Here is a 26,503-nt window from a genome sequence, read left to right as displayed (position 1 = left end):
TTAACATTTTTAATATATTAAAATTCTGTTTTTATAATTTTCTCTGGGTCAAGCCATTGAGCTAACAGTATTGTTTAAAAGCCAAACTTTAGTAAAATGTAAGTACAGATACATACTGAACATTAAATCAACCATATTCTCCCTTGAAGACTGTAATTAGTCACAAAACAGAAAGATACAGCTGCTGTTTACCAGTAGTTTCAGTAAAAGCAACACCACAACTGCTGATATCTTTTTCAAAATTTGTTATAAAACTGTTGCTTTGATATTGCAGAATTTTTATTCTTTATACCATTTTCAGATGACAGCTTCCAAAGTCTAGATAAAGATTCAACCACCAAACACACCTGCTCAAGTACAAATTTCTTCTCTCCCCTTCCCTCCCCTCCTCACTTCTTTACTTTTTACCATTTGAAAAACATCTTTAAAAACATCATTTGGTCCTGTCAATTCCTTTGGCATCTGCATTAATTGTCCTCGTTTGAGGAGTAGAGGAGAAACTTTATTTTGGTTGACCAAATAGACATGCTTTTTTTTTTAAGTTTTAGAAAACATTGTTTATCATTATGCATCTTGTCTTAAATATCACCCCAAGATTTAAAGTTGTATATTCTGTTGCACATTGAAAGTATTCATTGGAATATCGTAAAACATCCTAGATACAACTATTCTAGAGTTGGCCTTATTTTGTATTTGTTTCTCTTCATCCACTGTATTACTATATAGATTCACAGTCTCAATAGGTCTTGGATTTGCATTCTTACTGAATATCCATAATATAGGTTATTGCTAAGGTGCAAATTTCTTACTATTGAACTATTTCTAAATCATTTATCAATTACTGTTACTCAACCCTTAAATTTTCCTCAGTTTGTTACCTTATTTCTCCTTCCATTAAACTAGATTACTACATTATTCCAGCAACCTCTTTGTCCCTGACATTGGTCTGTATCTCTAAAACTCATTCTCTATACATGCTGCACTAGGATAATTTGTAAGGCATAAATTGTACTGTGTCACTCTTTAAGGCCTCTTAAGAGAGGCTGCAGAGAGATTTCAGTCAGTAGAGTGCTTCTTCCGCAAACATGAAAATCTGAGTTTAGTACCAGAACACCTGCTCAACTTATAATTGGGCACCAGCCCTAAAGGCATGTCCCAGGAAAGTCTTCACTTACCAGGAGATTGGGGTAGATGTGAGAACATCTTACTGAGATTCTAGGTAAGAGAAATATAGGAGATGAGGAAATAGAAGGACCCAGAGAGTCCTAGAAACCTACTAGAAGGATATCATGATGGGTGGATCGGGGCCCAGGGGGGCCTGCTCAAACTATTGCACTAACCAAGGACAATACAATAGTAAACATCGAACCCCTACTCTGATCTTCCCAATGGATAAGACATTCTCCACAATTATGTGGAGAGCAGGGACTGACTTTGACATGAACTCTCGTGCTCCATATTTGACCACCTCCCCTTAGGCCTGGTGGCACTCAAAGAAAGAAGAAGCAGGCTACCAAGATGAGACTTTATAGCCTATGACCATATAGTGGGGGAGGCGGTCCCCCTCGGTCATAGACCTAGGGGAGGGAATAGGGTGAAAGTGGGAGGGAGAGAGGAATGGGAGAATACAAGTGGTGGAATAACAATTGAGTTGTAATCTGAATAAATTAATAAAAAATTTTTTTAATCTAAAAAAATATAATAATAATACCAGAGCCCTATAAATACCACACTTGGTAAGCACTTGTAATCTCAGGTACAAGAAGGAGACGGGTAGACTCCTGGGCCTCACTGGCTGCCCAGCCAGCGTAGCCTATTTGGGATCTGTGTCTCAAAAAACCAAAAAACAGACCTTCCTGAGAATGACGGAGACTGTCCTCTGGCCTCCACACACAATCTTTTAAAAGTGCGGTGTCTTGTTATCTCTTACAAGAAAATACCTGGGACTGAATTGTTTGTAATTTGTTTTTGAGATAATGTTATCTCAGTATCCCACAGTGGGCATAAGCTTGCTAAGTCACTGTGGATAGTCTTAAGCTTTTTTTTTTTTTTTGTAACATTTTTTGCAGAGGTGGGGTGGGTGGTGGTGGTGGAGGTCAGAGGAAAGCTTGTAGGAATAGGGTCATCTTCTACCATGTGGGGCCTGGGGATTGAGCTCAGTTCATTAGGCTTGGTGGCAGTGTCCTTCCCGATTGAGACATCTGAACAGTGCTGGCCTAGAACTTCTGATCTTTCTACCTGAACCTCCCAGGTGGTAGGATTATAGACATATTCATCATACATTTGTTTTTTTCAGTGCTAGGGATTGAGGCCAAGACCATGTACATGTTAGGCAAGCACTCTCCACCCACTCTGCATCCTCAGCTCCACGGTTTATGGTTTACAGTCTGAAGGCTAGGGAGTTGAAGCACATGTGCCACCATCTGCCTAGGGAGGGTTTTCATGCTACATCACAGTGGGGTAGCTCAGGTCTTCCTTCCTGCTTTCATGACTTCACTGAATCCTTACTCCACCTCAAGCTCCCCACCTCCAAATACTGTTAGCTCTGAGCAACATTTCAAGTGTATGAGCTTTTCAGCTGCCCATTTAAACTGTACCATTCATTATCTCAGGATCTCCCTACAAGACAGAAAGCACTTGGTTCAATTTTGGGGTATACTGTGCTGAAAAATGCTTTGTTCTCCTGTACTCTGCCCCAGATTCATTTGTTTAATCACTTTCTTGGCCTTCGCAGTTCTGTGGGAAGTCTTTGTAGCCTCTGTGGCTAGTGCAGGGAGATACTCCTTACCCCTGTTGTTTTCTTATCACAACTTACCAGTGTTCTGTGGTTGACTGTCTTCTCAGATAGATTGGTAGACCCGTAAGGCCAGAAGACTATATTCTCTTAATCCCTAATCCTTAGCACAAAGCCTGGCAAATAATTGCTATTTTTTATATCTTAAGGAATTAAGCAAAGCTATGGGATATTTGGACCTAGATTGTATAAAGAAATAATTAATATACTCCAGAGTTATTTTTGATAGCATAGCAGAAAATAGATAGTTCTAGAATAAAAATAATCCCATTTTCTCCTTTTGTTTTAGGCAATTGGGTTATGAATGTGCTGCAACAAAATTAAACTACCAAAACGAAGCATATGACTGTAAAGGTTGTTACATCTGTTTTCTCTGCTATATTGTCTCTGCATTCCACATAAAATCCATACAAGTGAGGACTGCTTATAAAATGCAATGAGTGTTTTCAATAATGTGTGAAACATGTAAATTCTCAGAATTGAAAAATGTTCACTGGGTGTTTTCTTCTTTTATCTAAAAGTAATGGAGAGTCATGACAGTGATTTTAAATAAACTCATCTTTCAAGTCACAAAAGATACATATTAATTTCTGAAAACAGTCCCCCCAATTTAAATGTATTAATCTACTTCATGGGGAACCACTTGGTCCTGTTTTCTGTTTGTACATGTGTATGTTCATGTGTGTGTTTGTATTTTTAAATTTTATTTTATATATTATATCCCAACCCCAGTTTTTCCTCCTTCTTCTCCTCCTAACCCCTTCCCCCCACCTCCCCTTTCCCCCAGATCCACTCTCCATTGATCCTCAGAAAAGGGTAAGCTTCCCAGGGGTATCAATGAAACATGGCATATCAAGTTACAGTAAGATTAGGCATATTAAGGCTGGATGAGACAACCCAAAAGGAGGAAAAGAGTCCTAAGCTCAGGCAAAAGAGTCAGAGACACTCCTCAGTGTTAAGAGGAGTCCAACAAAGCTACAGAACCATAACATACATGCAGAGGCCCTAGGTTAGACCCAGTTCAGACTCTTTGATTATCAGTTCAATCTCTGAACACCTATGATCCTTGCTTGTTCTTGGTCTGTTTGCTTGTGGTATCCTTGACTCCTCTTGCTCCTAAAATCCTCCTTTCCCTCTTCTGAAGGCCTCCCCAAGCTCTGTATAATGGCTGTGGATCTCTGCATCTGCCTCCAACAGTTCCTGGATGAAGCTTCTCTGATTAAAACCCTGTCATGCCCCATGCCTTGGGCCTGTTTGGTTTTATCATAGTTCTCTGGTCTGGTTCCTGTCCCTTCTGGCAATGTCAAACATGGGCTCCCTCTTGTGGCATGGGCCTCAAGTTGGTTGGCCACTGCCACAAGTCCTGCACCACCTTTATTCCAGCATTTATTGTGGGCAGGACAAGTTGTAGATTGAAAGTTTTGTGGCTGATGGTGTCCCAACCCCTCCTCTAGAAGCCTTACTAGGAGTCATTGCTAGGGTCACCTGGTAGATTTCTGGGATTTTTCCATTTTACTAGGTTTCTACTTAACCCCCAAAATGCAGCTTTCCCCCAATTCCAGTGTCTCTCCCAGTACTCTCTCCGTCCGACCTCCTCACCCGATCCTTCCTGTTTCCATCCCCACCCACCCCCAGTCCACCTGCAAAATCTATTTCTCTTTCCCTGAGAGATCCATGCATTCTCCCATTGAGCCCTCCTTGTTATTTAGCCTCTCTGGGTCTGTGGATTGTAGCATGGCTATTCTTTACTTTATAGCTAATATTTACTTAATACGTACTCATGTTTGTCTTTGGATCTGTGTTATCTCTCAGGATGATCTTTTCTTGTTCCATCAATTTGCCTGCAAATTTAGCAGCCGAGTAATACTCCTTTGTGTAAAAGTACCACATTTTCTTTATCTATTCTTCAGTTGAGGAATATCAAGGTTGTTTCCATATTCAGGCTATTACAAATAAATCTGCTATGAACATAATTGAGCAAACGTCCTTGTACGGTGAAGAGCATCTTTTGGGTCTATGCTCAGGAGTGGTATAGCTGGGTTTTTATGGTAGATCGATTCCCAGTTTTCTGAAAAATGACCATATTGATTTCCAAAATGGCAATACAAGTTTGCACTCCCACTAGCAATGGAGGAGTGTCCCCTTGATTCACATCCTCACTAGTATGTGCTGTCATTTGTGTTATTGATCTTAGACATTCTGTCAGGTATAAGATGGAATCTCAGAGTGATTTTGATTCCCATTTCCATGATGGTTAAAGATGTTAAACATTTCTGTGTTTCTTCGGCATTTGAAATTCCTCTGTTGAAAATTCTCTGTTTAGATCTGTACACCATTTTTTTTAAAAATTAGATTATTTGGTTTCTTGATGGCTAGTTTCTTAAGTTCTTTATATATTTTGGGTATTCGTTCCCTGTAAGATGGGGAGTTGGTGAAGATCTTTTCCTGTTCTGTCGGTTGCCATTTTGTCCTATTGACAGTGCCCTTTACCTTACAGAAGCTTTTCAATTTCATGAGGGTCCCATATATGAATTTGTTGATCTTAGTGCTTATGCTGTTAGTGTTCTGTTCAAGAAGTTGTCTTATGTGTCAGTGAGTTCAAAGCTGTTCCCCACTTTCTCCTCTATTTAGATTTAATGTATCTGGTTTTATATTGAGTTGGACTTGGACTTGAGTTTTGTGCAGGGTGATAAATATGGTTCTATTTGCATTCTTTTACCTGTAGACCTCCAGTTAGACCAGTCCCATTTGTTGAAGATGCCTTTTCCCCATTGTATATTTCTGATTTCTTTATTAAAGGTCAAGTGCTCATAGTTATGTGGGTTTACCTCCAGGTCTTCCATTCACTTTCATGATCAACCGTTATTTTTATGCCAATAAAATAATGTTTTTTATTATCACAACTCTGTAGTACAGCTTGAAATCAGCAATTGTGATACCTCTAGAAGCTCGTTTATTGTACAGGATTGTTTTAGCTATCCTGGGTAGTGTGTTTTTCCATACAAAGTTAAGTATTGTTCTTTCAAGGCCTGTAAAGAATTGTGTTGGAGTTTTTGATGGGGATTGTGTTGAATCTGTAGAGTGCTTTTGGTAAGATTGCCGTTTGTACTATGTTAAGAATCCAGGGCCTTTTGCATGGTAGGCAGGTAACTCTATCAGTGAACAGTAACATACCCTCAGTCTACGGAGTCTGTGTGCTCACTTTACAAGTATAATTGTATTTTGTCTTTGAGGAAAATTGCTTTGGGCTAGAAATAGATAAAAGTTAGCCAAGAACTAAGTAAGGTAACATGTATGTATATTTATATTTGTATGGTGTGTGAGTGTGTGTGTGTGTAGACAAGGCATGGTGGCTCATGCCTGAAATCCCCATATACAGGAAGCCGAGGCAGGAGAATGAGAATTTTAAGCCTATCCTTGTATGTATAGCAAATTCCAGGCCACAAAGTTTAAATACTGAGACCCTTTGATAATACCACCATCAACAGAAGTCTCAATACTTTCCTGTACATACATACTTGCTACAGTCAGCCAAAAAGGTGATTTTTTAAAAAAAGATTTACTTATTTATGTATACAATGTTTTGCCTGCATATATACACTTGCAGACCAGAAGGCGGCACCAGATTTCATTATAGATGGTTATGAGCCACCATGGAGTTGCTGGGAATTGAACTCAGGACCTTTGGAAGAGCCAGCAGTGCTCTTAACCGCTGAGCCATCTCTCCAGCCCCCAAAAGGTGATTTTTATCTTCATGGGGAATAAAGAGTAGGGTTTTCTAATAAACAGATGTTCTGTTGACTTGCTAAACATCACTGCTTTTAGCATATAAAGGTTTTTACCCTATTATATAGACAGAATTTCTTAGCCTTTGTCAACTCTGAAATCCCCTTTTATATTAGCTTGCTTTTAAAAGAAGGTGCATTTAAATGTTTTTAAAAATTAGCAACGTAATTCTGCATATTATTCATAAAGCCATTGGTTATCTTAACTGAGTACAGATTCAAGGGTTTTTTGTTGTTGTTGTTGTTATTGTTGTTTTTATTTTTCGAGACTGTTTTCTCTCTCCCTTGGCTGTCTTGGGCTCACTTTGTAGACCAGGCTGGGCTCAAACTCACAGAGATCCACTTGCCTCTGCCTCCCCAAGTGCTGGAATTACAGGTGTGTGCCATCTTACCCAACTCAGGTTCAAGTTTTTTAAGCACAGTGTTGGCACACATCTCTCTAATCCTAGTCTTTGAGAAGCTCAATTTTAAGGCCAGCCTGGGCTCAGAGACCCTGCTTCAGCACACATCAACAAGAGGACTCAATGGATTCATGATTTTTAATTTATTTTACTTTTTAAAATTCATTTTGTATATGTGATATGTATGGGCATAAATGTCGTGGTGCATACATGGCAGTCAGAGAACGACTATGGAGTTGGTTTTTTCCTTTCACCTTCACAATGGCCTCCTGAGATCAAACTCAGGTTGGCAGGCTTGCTTACAGTGTCAGACAGCAGATGCCTTTACAAACTGAGCCAACTCTCTGGCCTCTACCATAAGGATTTCTGACTTAACACTTACTAAGCCAACAGATAGCAGAACATTGGCAGAAATTTATTAGTACATTAATACTTCTTAAAATATTTTATATTTTTGGTTTTGTCACTTATAAGAAGCTTTTTAAAGATAAAATTCACTTTCAAAAAGTGAACAAACTAAGTTGAGGACCTAAGTTCAGATCACCAGCACTCACATAAAAGCTCCTGTGGTGGTGCTTACCTCTAATCTCAACAATGAGGAGGTAGAGCTAGGAACTCACACATAGGTAAAACTCTTTAAAAAAAATATATATATATATATATATAGGTTGATATGGAAGTTTACAGATTTTGTGTTTGACATGAAATATGATGCAGCTGTTGTCTAGTGTGTGATACGACAAATTGCGCTTTATCTTTGAAATCAAATACCTTAATTAAAGGGTATTTATAAAATATATAGTTTCTGTGAGCTGCTGCGGCAGCTGGCACTCCCATTTGTCCTACCACATATACTTGAGTTTCTAGTAGATATTATCTCTCAAGCAATCTCTTTTCTCATCTTCTGAGAATCAAAGCCCCAGCTAACTGCGTAGCAAGAAGAAACTCAGACCAATACAGTATGGTTCATTAGCAGTGATCTGAGGGCTTAGGAATATCCAAATGCAGTTGTTGTAAGCACTAACAACAGCAGTGTGTTTGCTTCATCACAGTGACTAAGTTCAGTACAAGAGTAGAGTCTCAAAATCCAAAAACACTCTGGAATTTTTCTTTCTTGCAGTGGAACAAAAACAAACTTCTTTTAAGTCATTCTGATTCAGTTCTATAAAGGCATACTTCAAGTTTCCCCAAATTGTTATTGGAGAATTAAGGTGATTTTGCACCCCAATTTGAGCTAACTGGTACAAGGGTGTGCCATTGCCCAATTCCTTACTGTGTGTTGACACGTAGCACCAATGATAAATTATCATCCACCTCAGAAAGTTGTAAATGTACTATACTTCTAAAACCATACTAGAAGTCTTATGTTTTACCCTGCATTCTTGCGAAGGTCCAAAACTAAGCAATCTTATACTCAAATGTAAAAGTAGTGCACTGCATTAAAACCACGGGTCGGGTTGGGTTTTCTTGTTTTGTTTTGTTTGTTTGGGGTTTTGTAGACAGGATCTCACTATATAGGTCAGGCTCAAATTTTCAAGCTTCCTGCCATAGCTTCCCGCTGCTGGGCATATAATCCTGGGCCACTATACCCAGCTTGGCTTTTTCTTCAAACTAGAAGAAAGAACTTGTTTGCCCTTGTATCAGTAGGTACCTCAATCTTCTTGTGATAATTTACTACTGAGTTTGGTATATCATGGTCATCCTGTTCATTTTTATACAGTTACATAAAAGGATTGGGTTGTAGGTCAGCATCAGGGCCCTTGGCCAAGCATGTGCAAAGCTCTGAGTTAGAGTCCCAGTGCCACAGAAAATACATAAATGAACTGTATATATCTATATTTACATGTCATTACATTGCCCACTGTGATGTTCTTGGGTGATAACAGTTTCCAGTGTGTTCTGTGCAACTTTTATTTAATGTTCCTTCCTTGTTCCCTGAATGTTTGTAGAAGTGGAGTTCCTGGGAAGGTTTCCTGATGAGAACTTCATCCACATTCTTATTATCTCATTCTCAGGTCATCTTGTTTGAGCTAAAGATTTCAAAACTTACCAATTATTAGTTACACTGAAATAAAGACTTGTTTAGCCATTTCAGGAGAGAAACTGCTAACAATTTTTAAAGTTTTCCCCCTCTATGGTTCATTTTTTAATTTTCTTCCACATTATATATAAAGTCATTGTCCTGTTTAATATACATTATCTTAAGCCTGCTGGACTATACACTTTGAATCCTACTAAGTAAATGGTTACTTGGTAAATTCTAAGTATTGTTTTCCCCCTACTTTCCTAAATTGTGGCAACAAACATTCTTCTTAATTACTGTCTCTAGCTCTTTAAGGGGAACATTTACACTTATATATGGCAAGTGAGCTGCTTTGTATTTTCTTTTAAAATCTATTTTTTATTATGTGGATGTGTGAATGTCTGTGTGAAATGTGTACGTGAATACACATGCCTATGAAGGGAAGGGGAGGGCATCAGATCCTGGAGTTAGAGTTACAGGTGTTAATGAGCTACTGCAAACACAGTACATGCTTTTAACCATAGCCATCTCTACATCCAACCTCTCCTTTGTGTTTTTACATCATCTTTTACAGAAAAAAAGTATAAATTACATAAAACCAGTCTATAAATGTATCTGTCTCCATCTTCTGTGTGTTTTTTAACTAAAAATATTATTACTTAATGAAATTGGCACCATACAGTGGATATGCAATGACTGCAGATTACATTTCTAACACAAGCCATATGCCAAAAACATTCTCTCTATAAGGGTGTGGTTAGCTGAGAAGAGTACATTTCCTGACCGATCTCAGAGGAAATTACAGAACTTTTAGCTTTAGAGTTGTTTAATGTAGTCAGGCAATTGAGAGGTCAGTTGGTTGGTTGATTTTGGGTGCTAGTGATTTAATACAAGGTTTCAAATACTGGTTCAAATTTCTAACATTGATCTACATCAAGAGCTAGAATTTTTCCCTTTAAGAACGTAGAATGAAGTGTTCCTTAGTGCAAACAGGGTCACAAATATTAACTGTAGAAGACACAGAGCTAGGATCTGGAGACCTGAGGTTTAAATATGTCAGGTTGAGGCACAAAAAGATTTTTCAGGAGACGTAGGTTTCACTTATATAGATTATGAGATATGAATCAAACTTGATTTCAGTATCTCAAAATAATTACCAGTTCCAATCTATGATACTAAGTCATCAGAGCCCTTGATAAAACTGCCTACCCTGCCTTGACACATTTGGTCAGCATCTCACGTCACACTGAAGCAGAAGTAAATCCTTAATCCATAATAGGCTTAACACCTTCACCTTGGCCTGATCTGACCTTTTATATATTCAAGAGATTGAAGATTGCCATTCATATACTATGTTAGTAGGCTATTTGCTTTGATTTTCTGCATTCAGGGGAATATCACACCCCTTTATTTGAACTAGCTTTCAGTAAATCCATTGCCTTCTAACAGATTTTGCTGAGTCACTTGCAGTGTGTGATCTATTCAGCACTTTGAGAGCAATTCCTATTTGTACATGAGCCCTTGCAACATTTTAGCACCTTGCCTAAGTCAAACTTTTATTATACCTATTTCCCTATATTTTCTCCCAACAGTTGTTAATAATTACACTAATTATCCTAAATCTTTGGTTTCTTGATAATGCACCTTTTGCTGCATATCAAGGATACTACTGAAAAACACAAACACTACTTTTTCTTTAAAAATGGAAGGCCATAGACGAAATTGAGGTGAAGCAGTTGAAGAGAAGGAACAGGAAGGGAGCCTACCACACAGGCCCTCTGAAAGACTCCACCCAGCAGGGAATCGAAGTAGATGCTGAGACTCATAGCCGAACTTCTAGGTGGAGCACAGGGAGTCTTATGGAAGATATGGAAGAATTGGGAAATACAGGGACCTAGAGGGGTTCTGAGCTCCATAAGGAGACCAATGGAGCCAACAAGTCCAGGCAGAGGAGGAGAGGGCTGCAGAGACTGATGCACCAACCAAAGACCATGCATGGTGAGGACCTAGACCCTCTGCTCAGATGTAGTAGATAGGCAGCACAGTCTCCTTGTGGGTCCCATAATATGGGGAGTAGGGACTATTTCTGACATGGACTATGGTGCCCACTTGTGGCTCACTTCTCCTGGTGGGCTGGCCTTGCCAGGCCACAGCGGAAGAGGATACAGGCAGTCCAGATCAGACTTGATAGGCTGAGGTCAGATGATCAGGGAGAAGGGCTCCCCTTTCTGAGGACTAGGGGAGGGAGGGAGAGGGGATTGGGAGGCAAGGAAGGAAGTGGCTACAATTGAGATATAAAATGAACAAATTTTTAAAAATCACTTAAAAAAAAAAGATAGTAATGCCAGAAAGAAAGAAAAGAAATTGAGGCCCCAGGAGAAAAAGAAAAAGAAAAAGGACTCATGGAGACTGCAAAAACTCAATGCTTTTAACTCTTCCTCCTTGCCCAGGCAGTTGGTGCTACAGTTATTTGTGGGAAGAAATGAAAGAAGAGAAAAGGTAATTGATTTGCCCACAGCTCCACAGCCAGGAAGTAGAAAAGCAGGCAGCCAATCTGACACCACTACCTTGATCCACCATTAAGTTGTAGCTTTCATCCAAAATAGTAACAGCAGATGAGCAAAGAGATAACCTTTGGATACACATTTAGTGAAATAGGCATTTCTATTACTCCTTATGTATGTAAATTTTTTCAAAGAATATTCTGTTCAGAATAAATGTCTTTAAGGATATGGGTCTAATGTGTGTTTCTTTTGTATAAAACATTAAATCTTACATGAATATTTTGACCAGCCTCTGTGAAGTCCCAGGTGTTCTGATAGCAATCTAAATACATCTTGTATGTTCATGCCTGCTATGTGCGTGCTGTCAGCCATTTTTCCCGCTACAACAGCTGCAAACAAATTTATGTCCATAGTACTGTTCTTTACCATTATAAAGTAGGAAAATTTAAAGTACTATTTAAATTTTATTTAGACAAATTTAACAAGACGTTGAGGATTTTCCCTTGTGTCTTAATAGCAGAAATAGTCTCTTTGTCTAAAGTTTAACCAGCCATGGTGGCACACACTTGTAATCCCAGAACTTCAGAGATGAGGTAGGAGCAAAGCTGTGTATTCAAGGCCAGTGTTGTTTGCATAGTAAGTTCAAGGCAAACAATATATAGCAAGACATTTCAGAAAATACCCATGGGACTGCACAGATGACTTGAGTTTGGTCCCCAGCATTGACATCAGGTATATTTATGTGTGTGTGTGATTACATTATAAATAAAGCATATATAATATATAATTTGTGTGTATTAATATGTAAATTATATAATTAAACTTTTAAAGTTTGAGTTAGATATATATTTTATAAATTCTTCCATAATGTTTATAAGAAAATTGTTCAATTTAAGTATAAAAAAGAAAATTCAGTGTTTTGTTTTTAATTTGTTATTGTTGTTGCTGTTTCATTTCCAGGACAGTTTCTCTGTATGTGTATCCCTGGCTGTCCTGGAACTAGCTCTGTAGATCAAGCTAGACTTGAACTTAGAGATCGTCTGCCTCTGCCTCCCCAGTGCTGAGATCAAAGGCACGAGCCACTGCTGCTCTGCTCAAACAGAAAATTTGTAAGAAAAGTAATACAGAAAGTCATTCCTTTGCTTATAAGTGTGGCATTTCATAGTAAGAATCACACAATAAAAATTAGTGTAAAGTTAGATAATTCTAGCCTTCTTCCAAACTGTAATTACTTAAATCTGGAGGCTTACATCCTTTCTTAATAATATCTTTAAAATGAACATGAAGCTAATTTTCCTAGGAGGCCTGCTGTTGGGCACATGAGAGTCAGGGTTGCACAGGAGGCCACTTCCCAAGTGTGGGGCTTTCAGGAAGAGTGAACAAGTTTTCATTTTCTGAGTCATCCCCAAAAGTGGTTTAGGAGCCTGGTCTCTGAAGGTAAATCAACTTCATTTCAAGCTTCATGGTCTGACCACCTCTTTGGATATTTCAGGCCTCGTCTTTTAATTCTTTTAATATCAGAATAGAAAATAATAGGTTTCACCATGGCATTGTCAAGCATTTGTCTCCGAACACCCTCATTCTTTTCCCATGTCCACAAGAGTGTAGAGAATAGAGGTATGTATGTTGCGTGTCCTCTACTGCTTTTCATACGTTATTCTCCTACCAAACCTAGAGCTTACTGACTGAGCTACACAGGCTGAACTGTCAGCTTCAGGGATCCACCTCTCTCTACCGTCAGCACTGGAATCATAGGCATGTGCCACCACATGCAGCTTTAATGTGGGTTTGTGGCGTCTAAACTCAGTTCACCATGCTTGAGCGTCAGCTGCGTTGCTGACTGAGTCATCTCCCCAAACCAGCATTTAAAAAATTTTTGAGTAGTTATGAATGGGATTTCCCTCCTGATTTATTTTTCAGCAAACTTGTTATTGGAATACAACAATGCTGTTGATTTTGTATCCTGCCTACTTTACTGAAAGTGTTTCTTTTTAAAATAATTTATTTTTATTTTCTGTGCATTGCTCATAATCACTGAGCCATCTCTCCTGCCTTCTGAAAGTGTTTGTTTTTCTTTTTTCTTTTCTTTCTTTCTTTCTTCTCCTTTTTTTTTTTCCTGAGACACAGTTTCTCTGTGTAGCCTTGGCTGTCCTGGACTCACTTTGTAGACCAGGCTGGACTCAAACTCACAGCAATCCGCCTGCCTCTGCCTCTCAAGTGCTGGCATTAGAGGCATGCGCCACCACGCCTGGCTATGAAAGTGTTTCTTAATTCTGGGTTTTTTAGTGGAGTCTTTGGAGTCTTTAACTACAACATTGTGTTTTCTGAAAGTAGGGATAAATTGATATTCTTTTCTATTTATAACCTTTTAATTTTTCTTGTTTTTCTACCTAAGACTTTGAGTACTAAATTGAATTTTTAAAAAAGTGGGCACCTTTGTCTCACTCCATATTTTAGAGTAAATGCTGTCATTTCTTCCCTCATTAGACTTGTGTTTGCTATAGGTCTGTTGTAGATAGCTTTATTATGTGAGGTGTGTTCCTCCTGTTCCTAATTTTTCCCTACTTGGAGCTTTGATTATATAATAATATTGAACTTCTATACACATTTGATGGTCCTGTGGCTTCTGTCTTTAAGTCTGTTTCTGTGCCCAATTACACTTCCTGATTTGTGTACATTGAACAAACTGCATCCCTGACACCAACTTGAGAAAATCCTTTTGGTTATTTGATTGGAATTGATTACTAGTTCACCTTTTCTCTATTTCAACACAGAAGGGTAACAAATTATTAATTCTGAGTTGATAAAAAATTTATGAACCTATTTTATAAATTGTCTTGTTGCTAACAGATTCTGTGAGTGTAAAAGCAGAGACTTAAAACCAGCTTCAAGCCAGAGAAGTTGCTCAGTGGTTAAGAACCCTTTCTGTACAATCATGAGGATCAGAGTTCAGATCTCAGCACCCACATAAGCTGGCCATCCTCTGCAGACCTGCAAGCCCAGTGCCAGGGAAGGCAGAGGCAGGAGGACTGTTGGAGATTGCCTAGTCATGAAAGCATAAGCCTCAGTTTCAGGAAGAGACCCTACCTCAAAGGACTAAGTGGAGGGGTATAGAGGATGCCCAATGCCCTCCTCTAGACTTCATGAGCACATATTTGTGCATGCGCTCTTTCCCCCTCACATAAATAAATATTTTTTAAATTATAAAAAATAATTTTTTTTATTTTTCAAAACAGGGCTCTGTGTAGCCTTGGCTGTCCTGGACTCACTTTGTTGACCAGGCTGGCCTAGAATTCACAAAGATCCACCTGCCTCTGCCTCCCACCACACCCAGCATGAAAAATAGTTTTAAAATATCATTGAGGGAAAAAATCCTGTTAGATATCTTTGCTGTGTGCATGTTGTAAACTCTAGGAATAGGTGCACACATTTTAAAGATAAATGAAAATCAGTGCCTTAAAAGCAGGTGATTAGGATATGTGGCTGTGTATCTGTGGTTTCTTGTTTGCTTGTTTGTTTGCTTGTTTGTTTTTTCAAGACAGGGGTTCTCTGTGTATCCTTAGCTGTCCTGAATTCACTTTGTAAACCAGGCTGGCCTCGAACTCACAGACATCCACCTGCTTCTGCCTCCCCAAATGCTGAGATTACAGGCATTATCTGTGGTTTCTAAGGTTAGGGCTGATTACTTCAGTATGAAGGGTTGGTGAAAAATGGTTTCTGCATGGCACTATCAATTTCAGTAGCACATATTAAATACAAAATGCATTCAAACAAATACTTTATAAACTTACTAACTCTTTGATCACTGTTGCCTCTTTGAAATTGTTTTATGGTTGATGTTAACAAAACTACCGTGTACCTCATACTTTGTAGTTAGACCTTAGATTAAAAGGGCATCCTCACCTATGATAGAAACCAGTCTAACTCATTTCATTTTGACCCAAGATCCACTCAGAGTTAATGGCCTCTGCTCACTGCTGCTAGTGAGCTAACTGGAATTTCTTGGTGCTTTAATAATTGAGACAATAGCTATGTTGATGATGAAATTTTATGAACCTATTCACAAGCTGTCTTTGAGGCAGGAATTTAAAAGAATTATTATCTTCTCACTCATACTTTGTGATCAGCTTAAAGGATTTTTGCAATGTGGGTGATGGTCATGTCACCTCAGGCTTCCTCTCAACATCACATGTGTGAGTACACACATGGAGCATCAGCACACTCTTCAGGCAATCCATCTGAGCCACAGTGCAACTTTATTCCCAGCCTTCAAACTCACTGTATTGAGAACACTTCTCCCTCCTCTGCTGTTTCGCTGTCAACCATCCTCCCATTTCCTCCCCCAGATACTCACTCTTTGAGCTTCTTATCTTAGTTTATTCTTCTCTTACGATTTTTGTGTGGAATGCTTCTCCTGTGTACTCCCTGGACCACGGCACGGTGTAAGCAGCTATATTTACTTAAATTGTGAGTAGTGTCATGATTTGAGTAAGACTAGCCTCCACAGGCTTGTATATTTGAATACTTGGGCCCCAAACTGGTGGAGCTGTTTGTAAAAGATTAGGTGTGTCAGTAGGGGTGGGCTTTGGAGTTTCAAAGCCCGCACTATTCCCAGGTAGCTTTCTCTGCCTTTTGCTTGTAGATCAAGATGTAAGCTCTCAGCTTGCCTGCCTACATAGTGCCATGCTTTCCACCATGATGGTTATGAACTCATCGTCTGAAACTGTAAGCCCTAAACAAGCTCTTTTCTCTGAGTTGCCCTGGCTATGGTGTCTTCACAGCAATAGAAACTAAGACAAATAACCACTTGGTTATCTCTAGCTCTTAGGTCTGTGTAACCTGAGCTAAAAAATGTTCAAGCTGGATGTGGTAGCACACACTTGTGTTCTGAGCTAATCATACGGCTAAGGCAGTTTGATTGCAAGTTCAAGGACAGCCTAAGCTAAACAGTGTGAAACCCTATTTTGAAGTAGAAATAAGACCAATTAAAAGGAGTCAATGTGTAAAATGTAGAGATGGAACACTTGATCAGTATGTATGAGGTATGTATTTAATCCCCAGAACTGAAAAAGAAAATCAATACAAAATTGCTGAAGAACTGGACAACAGAACAAAGAACTATTGCATATGTATACCAAACCAAAATACTCAGGTAAGAACCAGGTGCCTGATTTTATCAGACATCCATACTTCTTAGCTGCTGCTACCAACTAGCACCCATTTTTCTATCAAGAGAATATCTCCTTTAACAAGACTCTGCAATACCATCGATGAGGAATCTGCAAGTCCTTTACTACTACCAGGATTCACTTCCATACACTCCCGTCATTGAGGGAGGAGGTTCTGCTCCTCCTTAGGGGGCTATTGGCCACAAGCCCACCAAGGCAGGAGGAGCAGAAGATGAGAAACAGAGCTTGGAAGGCCATAGCATGGTAGAGGTCACATACTTCAGGGAACTACTTCAGGGAGCTAGTTCAACTTTAATCAGGGAGAACAAAGGGTATATAGCCCTTGGGGAGTGGGTGGGAGGCTTCCAGAATAGGTGTAAATAATTGGGTGAAACTAGGAACTTTAAGGATTCTTGTTTTGCATTTGGAGCACACTCCCATCATATGAACAGGTACAGAGAACCTAATTATTCTATAGGCGCTGGGAGGGGAGAGCTAGCAGGGAGCTGTGTCAAAGGCCATATATCAAATGTGGTTAGGGGCATCTACGTGTAAAGACACTCTCCAGCTGGAGTCAGGCAGAGAGCCAGAGGCCCTACTGGGGAGAGGGGTTCCTAAAGCCAAGCTCAGAATGGCTATCAGGACTGGTGAGGAGGCCTGGTTAAATAAGTCTAGCCAACTCCATGACAGGCTTCAGTTTATTAGCTTGGAGCAGGCCTGAGCCTCCATTCCTTAGAAATAAGCTCAGCAGCTACTGGGAATACCACAGAAAACGGGCAGCCAATCAAGGACGGCCTAGTCACCTGGCCAGAGGAAGCTAAGGTTGCTTAAGGTTAGTTTACTACCTGTCTAGTAATCTCTTGTCTTATGACTAACTCATGACCACTGACTAAAGTTGCCTTCACCTTTTCAGTCTGTCTACTCTTTTTCAGCTTGAATGTTCTAATCATGTTAAAAGTCGCCAACTCCTCTGTTGGAATTCCCATGAATGTCTTGAAAAAGAGCCTGTAAGCTCACCTCAAGGTCGCCATTTTGTCTAAGTGGTGATCCATGCATTCTGGGCTTGTGCAGAAATAAACACTTTTTGCTGCTTGCATACTGTTTTGAGTCTGATATCTTTTCTTCAGTGCATTCAGGACCCTAACACTGGGAGGACTGCAACCTCAAACAGCAGGGTCCTTCCAACAGGCCATTAATTGTAGGACTTCATATTTTATGCAGAATATTTATGCAGAATAAATGTTAGATGGCTAGTTGTTAGAGGCGGGTCTTGTGTATTTTCAGATGCTGATTTCAGTGCCCACAGAGTTGGTTACTGCCCCACTATAGGCACTGTTATGTGTGTTGAACCATCTCCTGTAGTCATATGATGTGAGGAATGATGCCTGATAGAGTAGAAGCAGCCCATATGGAACATAGGCAAGTATTTGGGATTTTGGAAAGGAAGCCGACAAGATAGCTTACAGGGTTGATATCTCCCCCGCTCTAGTGTGTAAAGTAACTTTTGTTCTCCTGTATCAGTTGTTGTCTGGGAGGCTTACTGCCTCCTTCTGCTGGCCTGGTTCAGTCCTGGAAGCCTCTAGCCTCTGTATAATCTAACCTAAGCCCAGAATGTTTTCAGCCTCTGAGACTTACTGCTCAAAGAGCTCGCCATTACGTGCTCTTTCTGAGCTCTGGGCTGGCTGCTTCAACTCTGCTGTTGTGGCTGAAACTCTTCTCCCAGCTGACTTTAATACAGCTTCTTGGTCCAGAATTGCTCTGCTTGGCCTCAAACTAACTCCATCAATCTTCTGGCTTCTTCTCATTTTCGGGCTCATTCTGTCTTCACCTGAGTTCTCTCTCTGAAACACATCTCTCTATTACTGTCCTGGTAAAACTGCCTCTTCTCTGAAAAACTGCCTCTTAAGTAGCTTCCCTTTCCTCTCTCTTCTCATGAGAGTTGGGCAAATCCTATTTTCTCAAATCTTTCTCTGATCCATCACCTTTTCTGCCACTCAATTAAATATCACTTTCAAACATAGGTGCTTCTTTCTAAAAACTAACTTTATCTTCACTTGAGATTAAAGGCATGTATCACCATGCCTGGGTCTAAGCTTTTCTTTACCTGATACTTGCTCTATACCAGGCTGCCCTTGAATTCAGATCTGTTTGCCTCTGTCTCCTGGATTAAAGGCATGTTTGTATCCAGGCCAGATCACATAGACCTAGAAGGTCTTTGGATGTGATCTCTTGCCAGAGCAACCATGTTCTGAATTTAAATTCCTCGAAAATTATTCTGTATATATTAGTTAACACAGGAAATTATTATGCATAAATTATTCATAAACCAGCTATTTTCCAAGTAAAGAATGTAGAAACTTATTAGATAATAAGCCTTAAAGTACCAGTTTAGAGGAATGTTAATTCAGAACATGGCAATAAATCACATCCAAACATGCCTTTAATCTAGGAGAAAGAGGCAAGCAGATACGAGTTTAAGGCCAGCCTGCTATAGAGCAAGTTTCAGGTAAAGAAAAGCTTAGGTTCAGGCATGGTGGTCCATATCTTTAATCCCAAACAATGAAAGTAAACAGAAGTAGACAGAAGTTTCAAAGTTTGTAGAAAGGAAGCACCTATGTTTGAAACAAATCAAAGAAAGATTTGAGAGAATAGGAGATGCCCAACTCTCAGGACAAGAGGAAAGGGAAGCTACTTAAGGGGCAATTGGAGGCAGGGGGTGGAGAGAGAGAGAGAGAGAGAGAGAGAGAGAGAGAGAGAGAGAGAGAGAGAGAGAGAGAGAGAGAGAGAGAGAAGAGGAAGAGGAGGAGAGGAGGAGGCAGTTTTTACTGGGAGAGTTTTACAGAGAGAGAGGTTGAAGGCAGAATGAGTCAGAGAATGAGGAGTCAGATTAGACCAAATTGTTGGAGTTAGTTTGAGGCCACGCAGAACAATTCAGGGTCCAAGAGAGAAGCCAGAATGAGTTAAGTCAGCTGGCAGATGAGTTTGAGCCAGAACAGCTGAGTTGAACCAGCCAAACCAAGCCTCAATAAAAACAAGAAAGGGTGAACTTATTAAGCAGTAAGTCTCAGAGGCTGAAAACATTATAGGCCTAGATTAGATTGTATGGGAGGTTAGAAACTTCCAGGCCTAGGCCTAGGTTAGCATAAGGCAGCAGTTAGCCTCAGAGACAACAATTGAAACAAGCAAATAAAAATTCCTTTTACAAACAATTTTACAATTAGTTACTATCAGTATCCAGCACAATACCTTTAATACTCCATCATTTGTTAAATGTGTGTTGATAATTATAGTAGCACCCAGGGCACCTGCAGGAGCTCATTAGGATCCCCACCAATGGAGTGAGCAGAGTCCAGAGAGGGACAGGAGAGGGGATCTTGGCAACTCTACTCTCTGTACTGTCCATCTCTGTTCAGAGACTTTGCTCTTCAAGACCTCTTCTGTCCTCAGTTCTCCCCTTTTATCTATGAGAAGTCATGAAGAGTGAAATAAGAGTTATTCTTTGAGAAGTAGAGTTGAATAAACTGGGATAGAAATATTGAATTTGTCTGTTGGAAACACTTTCTACTATTGTGTTGGGTTCTAGCTGTAAAGAAGTGAATGAAACTGATTAGTCATTACTGCTATCACCTTTTCTGTCTAATATTAAGACAAAATGTCTTCACCACCATGAAATTGTTTATTCACATGGGGGATGCACATGCACCACAGTGGATGGGCAGAGGCCAGAGGACAGCTTGTGGGGGAGTTGGCTCTTTCTTTCCACTTTGGAGGTGGGATCTCTCTTGTTTCTGTTACTGTGCTAGTTGGGCTGTAAGCTTCTAGCTGATTCTCCTGTCTCTACTGCCCATTCTTCAGGAGTATGGGTTACAGCTTGGTGCCACTGCATCTAGCTCTTAGGTGAGTTCCAGGGTTGGACTCAGGCTGTCAGGCTTGTGTTGCTTTTGTTGTTGAGCCATCTCTGAGGCTCCTCAGTATTTTAGAAAGTCAATCTTGTTCTCCGCACTCACTCTCCTGTGTGTAGATGGGTGGGTGGGGTCTCCTGTGTGCACAGAGATGAAAGGTAGGCTGTGTCTATCATTCTCTGCCTTATTTCTTTAAGGTAGAGTATCTCCTTGAAGCTACAGCTTTTTGTTGTTGTAGGTTTTTGTGGTTTTTGGTTTGTTGTTTGTTGTTTTGTTTGTTTGTTTGTTTGTTTGGCTACTCTGGAAGTCATCAAGTCCCATGGTCTTCTTGTTTCTGACCCACAGTGGTGGGGCTACAGGCCCTCATAAGGCCACACCCGGCTTATTTCGAAGACCCTAGGATGCAAGCTTAGGTCCTATGGCTGTGTGTCATGTGTTTTTAACCTCTGGACAATCTCTTCAGCCCCAACATTCTCATTTTTAGGGGAGGGGGAATTTGTCCTGATATATAAAATCAGTCTACTAAACCTTGAGTTCTCTTATGACAACTGTTTTCTAAATTATGACACAGATATCTAGCTATCAGAGGAAGTTTTTAAAAATTGAGACAGGTTCTCATGCAGCCTGGCTATACTTGACCTCACTATATAATAGAAGATGACCTTGAAATTATTTTTTCCGCAAAATGAACTCCCTGTGTGATTATAGAGGAATTCAGTTCTGAATGACATTAACAAATGAACAGAGTACTTTAAAATAGATAAAAAGATTTGATGGTTGTGTGCATAATGGAAAAACTTAGAAAAATTCCACCCATCCCTGGAATAGACATATGGTCACATTACACCTATTAAATCAATCCTGTTTGAATTCTTGTGTCACACTGAAGCTGTCATAGTGGCTAGTTACCACAATAGTAATTGTACTTACTTCCATTTGTTGATTATTTTCTGCCTGCTGCCTCGTTTACACCATCTTGTTTAATGCTCACAATGACCCCATGGCAAAAAAGAAGCAGTCTAATGCCTTTCCCAAATTAGGAAACTGAGGGTGAGCAAAGCCAAGATTCCATTGTTAGTAATTAACACAGCTACAGTTTCAAATCCATTTGACCCCAAAGCCTGTGTGTACTCGAAACTAGTACATTGTTTTAAGTTGAGTCACAACTGAACATCAATTTCTTATTACCGTCATAATGAAGACCATTCCTACTTCTAGAACTTTGCTACTGACTGATAACTACACAGGAAACATTGCAGTTAAAAATAAAGCTTGCAGCTTGAATAATGTCTCAGTGGTTAAGAGCCCTGGCTGCTCTTCCTAAGGGTCCACATTCATCCCCAGAACACATATGGAGGCTCACAACCATCTGTAATTACATTTCTGTTCTCTGTGGGCACTCAGCACAAAGGTGATGCACAGACGTGTACGCAGCCAAAACACCTATACACATAAAACAAATGTCCAAAAGTAATATAAAAACAAATCTCAACACTTATACATAGTTTTCTATAGATGTTTTATTATATTACTTATTATGTAATGCAAATACTATTTTCCAGAGATAGATCATCAGCCTTCAATCTAGAAGCACATTAGAGTCACCTGTGGGAGGATCTTATAGATGGGGATGTGCACAGGGCAGATCCCAGATAAGTGAGTCAGTCTCTTGTGGGTGTGGAGGAGGCAGCTGGTGCTGAATAACCTCCCAGTGTGGCTCTGATGCTCACACAAATCTGAAAACCACTTCCATCTCTCTGAGCTTGGAAGGTTTCCTTTAGGAATGACACTTCTCAAGGCAGCGCATTTACTTGGGGATTCCAGGGAAGTTTGGGAATGGATTCAATATAACTAATAATTCTGAATCACCATTCTGTCTGCACTGCAGCTGTCAGTTGGCTGTAATGGATGGACTATTGTCCAATTTTCATTTTTATGTTGGAAGATTGTGTATAATAATAATAGCACACATTTGTTTTTAGTCCTTTTCATTTGGCATGTGAAAAAAAAGATCGTTGTTTTTCCTGTAACCACTATTAATAAATGTAGGGCAGGTGAAACAACAGCTGTTAATACTCCAAATAAAGAATCACAAAGTCCCAAGATTAAAGTCAGAATGTCCAGCCGTATGCTACTTGAATTCTCTTTTACAGCCTCTCTACCAAGTAACTAAATATTCTCTTCCTGTTAGACAGCCGGTCATGCCTTGGGTACAATTTCTTCTGTCTAACTTACAAAATTCCTCTTTGGGCCAACAAGATGGCTCAATGGATAAAAGCGCTTGTCACCAAACCTGTCAACCCAGGCTGGATGCCAGAACCCATGGTGGAAGCAGAGAAGCAACTCCTGCAAGTTGCACCACATCAGGCATGGTGTAAGCATGCGCACACATGGATGCATGCACACTCACAAACACACTCACACAAAGAAAGTTCATCCTTGCAGAAAGGTGAAATGAGTTCATCTAGTGCTTCCATGTGTTAGTCCTTCTTCCATCCTAATCCAAACTTCTCACTCAAATCAACCAATGACTCCTTGGCTGCTGTTTCTGCGAGCTGACAGGATGCCTCGTTATCTGATACAATCTCTACTTGTTTCATGGCCAAATGAAATATCATCTGTACCATTAAATTAAGTATTCATGTATTTTGTCTTTTATTAATAAGCTTTTGTAATCCCACACAAAGAGATTTATCATGGATAATTTAGATATAGTGTGGGCAAAAGGGAATGTGACAATTTTGTTGAGCTATTACTGTAAGTGCTCAACTGCATTGACATCATTAGTTTGATATGCTGAGTTTAGCAACCAGATTTAAATTAAAGATGTTTATGGGTTATTCAGAATCTTCTCATCCCTCTGGATTGGTTACTAGTCCTCTTCTAAATGAAAATCATGCCCTACGACAGGGTCCACTTGAGTTTGTGTGCCCTCGATACCTAAGAACGTCCCTGTAAACATCCCTCTCACAGACTGGTACTAGACCAGAAGCCCAGGATGATGGTTATAAATCTGGGATACAGTCTCTTCTGGTATGAATTCTTTGTTGGGGTAGAATAATGGATCAGCATTCAACTCTACGTTCTCTGAGGTTTCTGAAAGTTTGCTCAGTCATGAATATCTTTATCTTTTCCCATATTAATATTCTCTCTCTCTCTCTCTCTCTCTCTCTCTCTCTCTCTCTCTCTCTCTCTCTCCCTCCCTCCCTCCCTCCCTCCCTCTCCCATAAATAGTCTGTCAAGGCAACAGTAATGACATTTTCAACATGCAAACTAACTCTTCAGATTTCAAAAAAGTTCAAGGAAGTCATCTGTGTTTATTTATAAAATACTTAGACTATTATAGTCACGCTCTGAAAACCAAAATTTAAGCCCATTGAGGAATACGTATATACACATATATGTATGTGTACATGCATATATATGCTTTATTAATAAGGGGCGGAATGACTGACATTTGAACTGCCGTAGTATCTGTCTTAAAATATAATTGTAATATATATATATATACATTCCATATATATGGAAATGTTTTTAATTGTATTATTAAAGCTTTCTAGGCTTAATCTTATGGTAACTGCAGATAAAAGATATCTATAGTATTTTATAATTCAAAAACAGGAAAGCAGCTATTCAAAATAAGCAATTCACCGCACACGGCTGGTGCTGTTTTAGGCAGCCTCCTGTCTGACTACTGGAGGAATTCTAACTATCTGCTTCTGCTCACTAATTGTGGGAGCTCAACAACCTGCCAGGCATTGTATGGTTGCCAGTCTTACTTGTGGAATTCTGAATAGTCCTCAGTAAACCACAGCCAACCTATTGTTAAGCATAATAAGTACATGCCTAGGGATTAGGACACATTTAGGAGGCCACAAAATGTCACTTTTTATCAAGTAAAAAGGAATAAAATGAACGAATATAAATAATGGATCTGCCTTTATTATGTGTGTCTTCGTACTAATATAGTCATGAAATAAAATGTTTGGATTTTCTGGTTAAAGAAGAGGAGCCCCCAACCATAGGGTGGCCTGTGATAAACTCTAGCTAGTAGAACAACAAATTTTAATGGTCTTTATTGTCCCCATAGGCTCATATGCTTGAATGCTTAGTCCCTACTCAGTGGTACTGTTTTAGGAAGGATTAGCAAGTGGTCTTGTTGGATGAGGTATGTATCTGCCTACCTACCTTCATACTTCCTACCACAATGGTCAGCCTTGAAGTCATATACACACAAACAACAAACATAGACTCAGCAGCTTGTATTTGTAATTTGTGTGTGTGAGGCATGTGTATATGTCTGTCTGTCTGTCTGTCTGTCTGTCTGTCTCTCTCTCTCTCTCTGTATGTCTGTGTGTGTGTGTGCGTGTGTGCGTGCGTGCGTGCAGGCATGCACAAGCATACATGTGCGCACACAGAACAAGGATAATTAAAGAGAAGTTACCACTTTGAGAGTGAATGCAGAGATATGGTAGGGATTGAAAGGAGGGAAATAGAGGCTGGAAGAAAGGGAAAGTGATATAATTATATTTAAGTTTAAAATGTATTTTTTAAAAGTAGCATTTTAAAAAATGGGCAGTAGCAGCTGGGTCCCACAGCAAAAACTACCAGCTGTTTGCCTTTTATCAGCCAGGAAAGAAGAAGCAAACAGAAAAACCTAAACTAAGTATTCCAGATCTAATGCATGCTACTGCAGGTAGTGCTGCCCTACATTTGGCCATAGATAAACATCTTACATAGCCCCCAAAATTCAGTGTTATAAAATAACTACTGGAGCACATGGTCCTTTGCCCTCAGAGACAGGAGGTTTTGGGAAGGAACGGCTTGACTTCCCAAGGAATCATTGTGCATCTAGGAATTACAGATGAAGATTTCAAAGGACAAATTAAAATACAGCTTATCTGAATGCAATTTAACACAGGTGATAGGATTGCTCAGCTGTTACTATTCCCCTATATCAAAGGCAAAGCTGCTCCAGTAGAAATATCAGGAGGGTGTGCAAGTATAAGAAAAAACAAAACATGTATTTTGGTTAAAAAAATGTTAATGATCAGAGGGCAAATGTAGAGTTGCAAATGAGTGACACTAAAATAGAAGGTTGTTTGGCTGTGGGTCTCTGCATCTATTTCCACCAGCGGCTGGATGAAGCCTCTCAGAAGAGAGTTGTGCCAGGCTCCTGGCTGGAAGCTTAGCAGAGTATCATCAAGAGTGTCAGGGGTTGGCTCTCTCTCAAGTTGAGCCATTCCCTCAATCTCTGCTCCATCTTCACCCTTACATTTTCATAGGCAAGACAAATTTTGGGTCAAAGATTTTATGGGTGGGTTGGTGTGCCCCTCCCTCCACTGGAAGTCCCACCTGGCTCCAGGAGGTGGCAACTTCAGACTCCATATCCCCCGCTGCTAGGAGTCTCAGCTAGGGTCACTCCCATAGACTCCCAGGAGCCTCCCCTCTCCCAGAGATGCCCCACCACCACCAAATTCCATTCTCTCTCCTGGTCCCCTCTTCCCCTGCTTTCTCCACACAAGCTCCCTACCCCTGTTACCCCATCTCCACCACCCAGTTTCCTCCCTCTGTCTATTTCGTATGTCTATTTTCTTTTCCCTTTTAAGTGATATTTAAGCATCCTCCCTTGGGCCCTTCTTGGCTTCTCTGTGTCTGTGGAGTGTAGCATGGTTATCCTGTACTTTATGGCTAATATGCACTTATGAGTGAGTACTTACCATGCATGTCTTTCTGGGTCTGGGTTACTCCATGCAGGATGATATTTTCTAGTTCTATCCATTTGCATGCAAATTACATGATGTCTTTTGTAGAGGAATTTAAATTCATAACATGGCTGCTTTGGCAATAGATCACATCCAAAGACCTTCTAAGTCTGTGTTATCTGGCTAGAATACAAACAAGCATTTAATCCAGGAGACAGAGG

The 26,503-nt window shown here is 39.9% G+C and overlaps 1 protein-coding gene and 1 long non-coding RNA gene across 3 annotated transcripts in view; one reads left to right on the top strand and one right to left on the bottom strand.

The window, feature by feature from the left end:
- KATNBL1 (katanin regulatory subunit B1 like 1) overlaps positions 1 to 11,735 on the top strand; it is a 52,421-nt gene extending 40,686 nt beyond the window's left edge. For both annotated transcript variants that reach the window (XR_014778064.1, XM_084775926.1), the window contains one exon: positions 3,084 to 11,735. Coding sequence is in view for 1 of the 2 variants with exons in the window: in XM_084775926.1 (XP_084632052.1) it covers positions 3,084 to 3,098 (15 nt within the window). In the remaining variant the exon portion in view is untranslated. The remainder of the gene's footprint in view (positions 1 to 3,083) is intronic.
- Positions 1 to 26,503, bottom strand: part of LOC311594355 — a 36,394-nt gene that overhangs the window by 2,111 nt on the left and 7,780 nt on the right. The window lies entirely within an intron of this gene.

This window comes from Acomys minous (assembly GCF_964271855.1).
Source record: "Acomys minous genome assembly, chromosome: 3".
In the NCBI taxonomy this organism is placed as follows: Eukaryota; Metazoa; Chordata; class Mammalia; order Rodentia; family Muridae; genus Acomys; species Acomys minous.
Note: the sequence above shows the minus strand (reverse complement) of the source record. Positions and strands in the feature narration are given on the sequence as shown.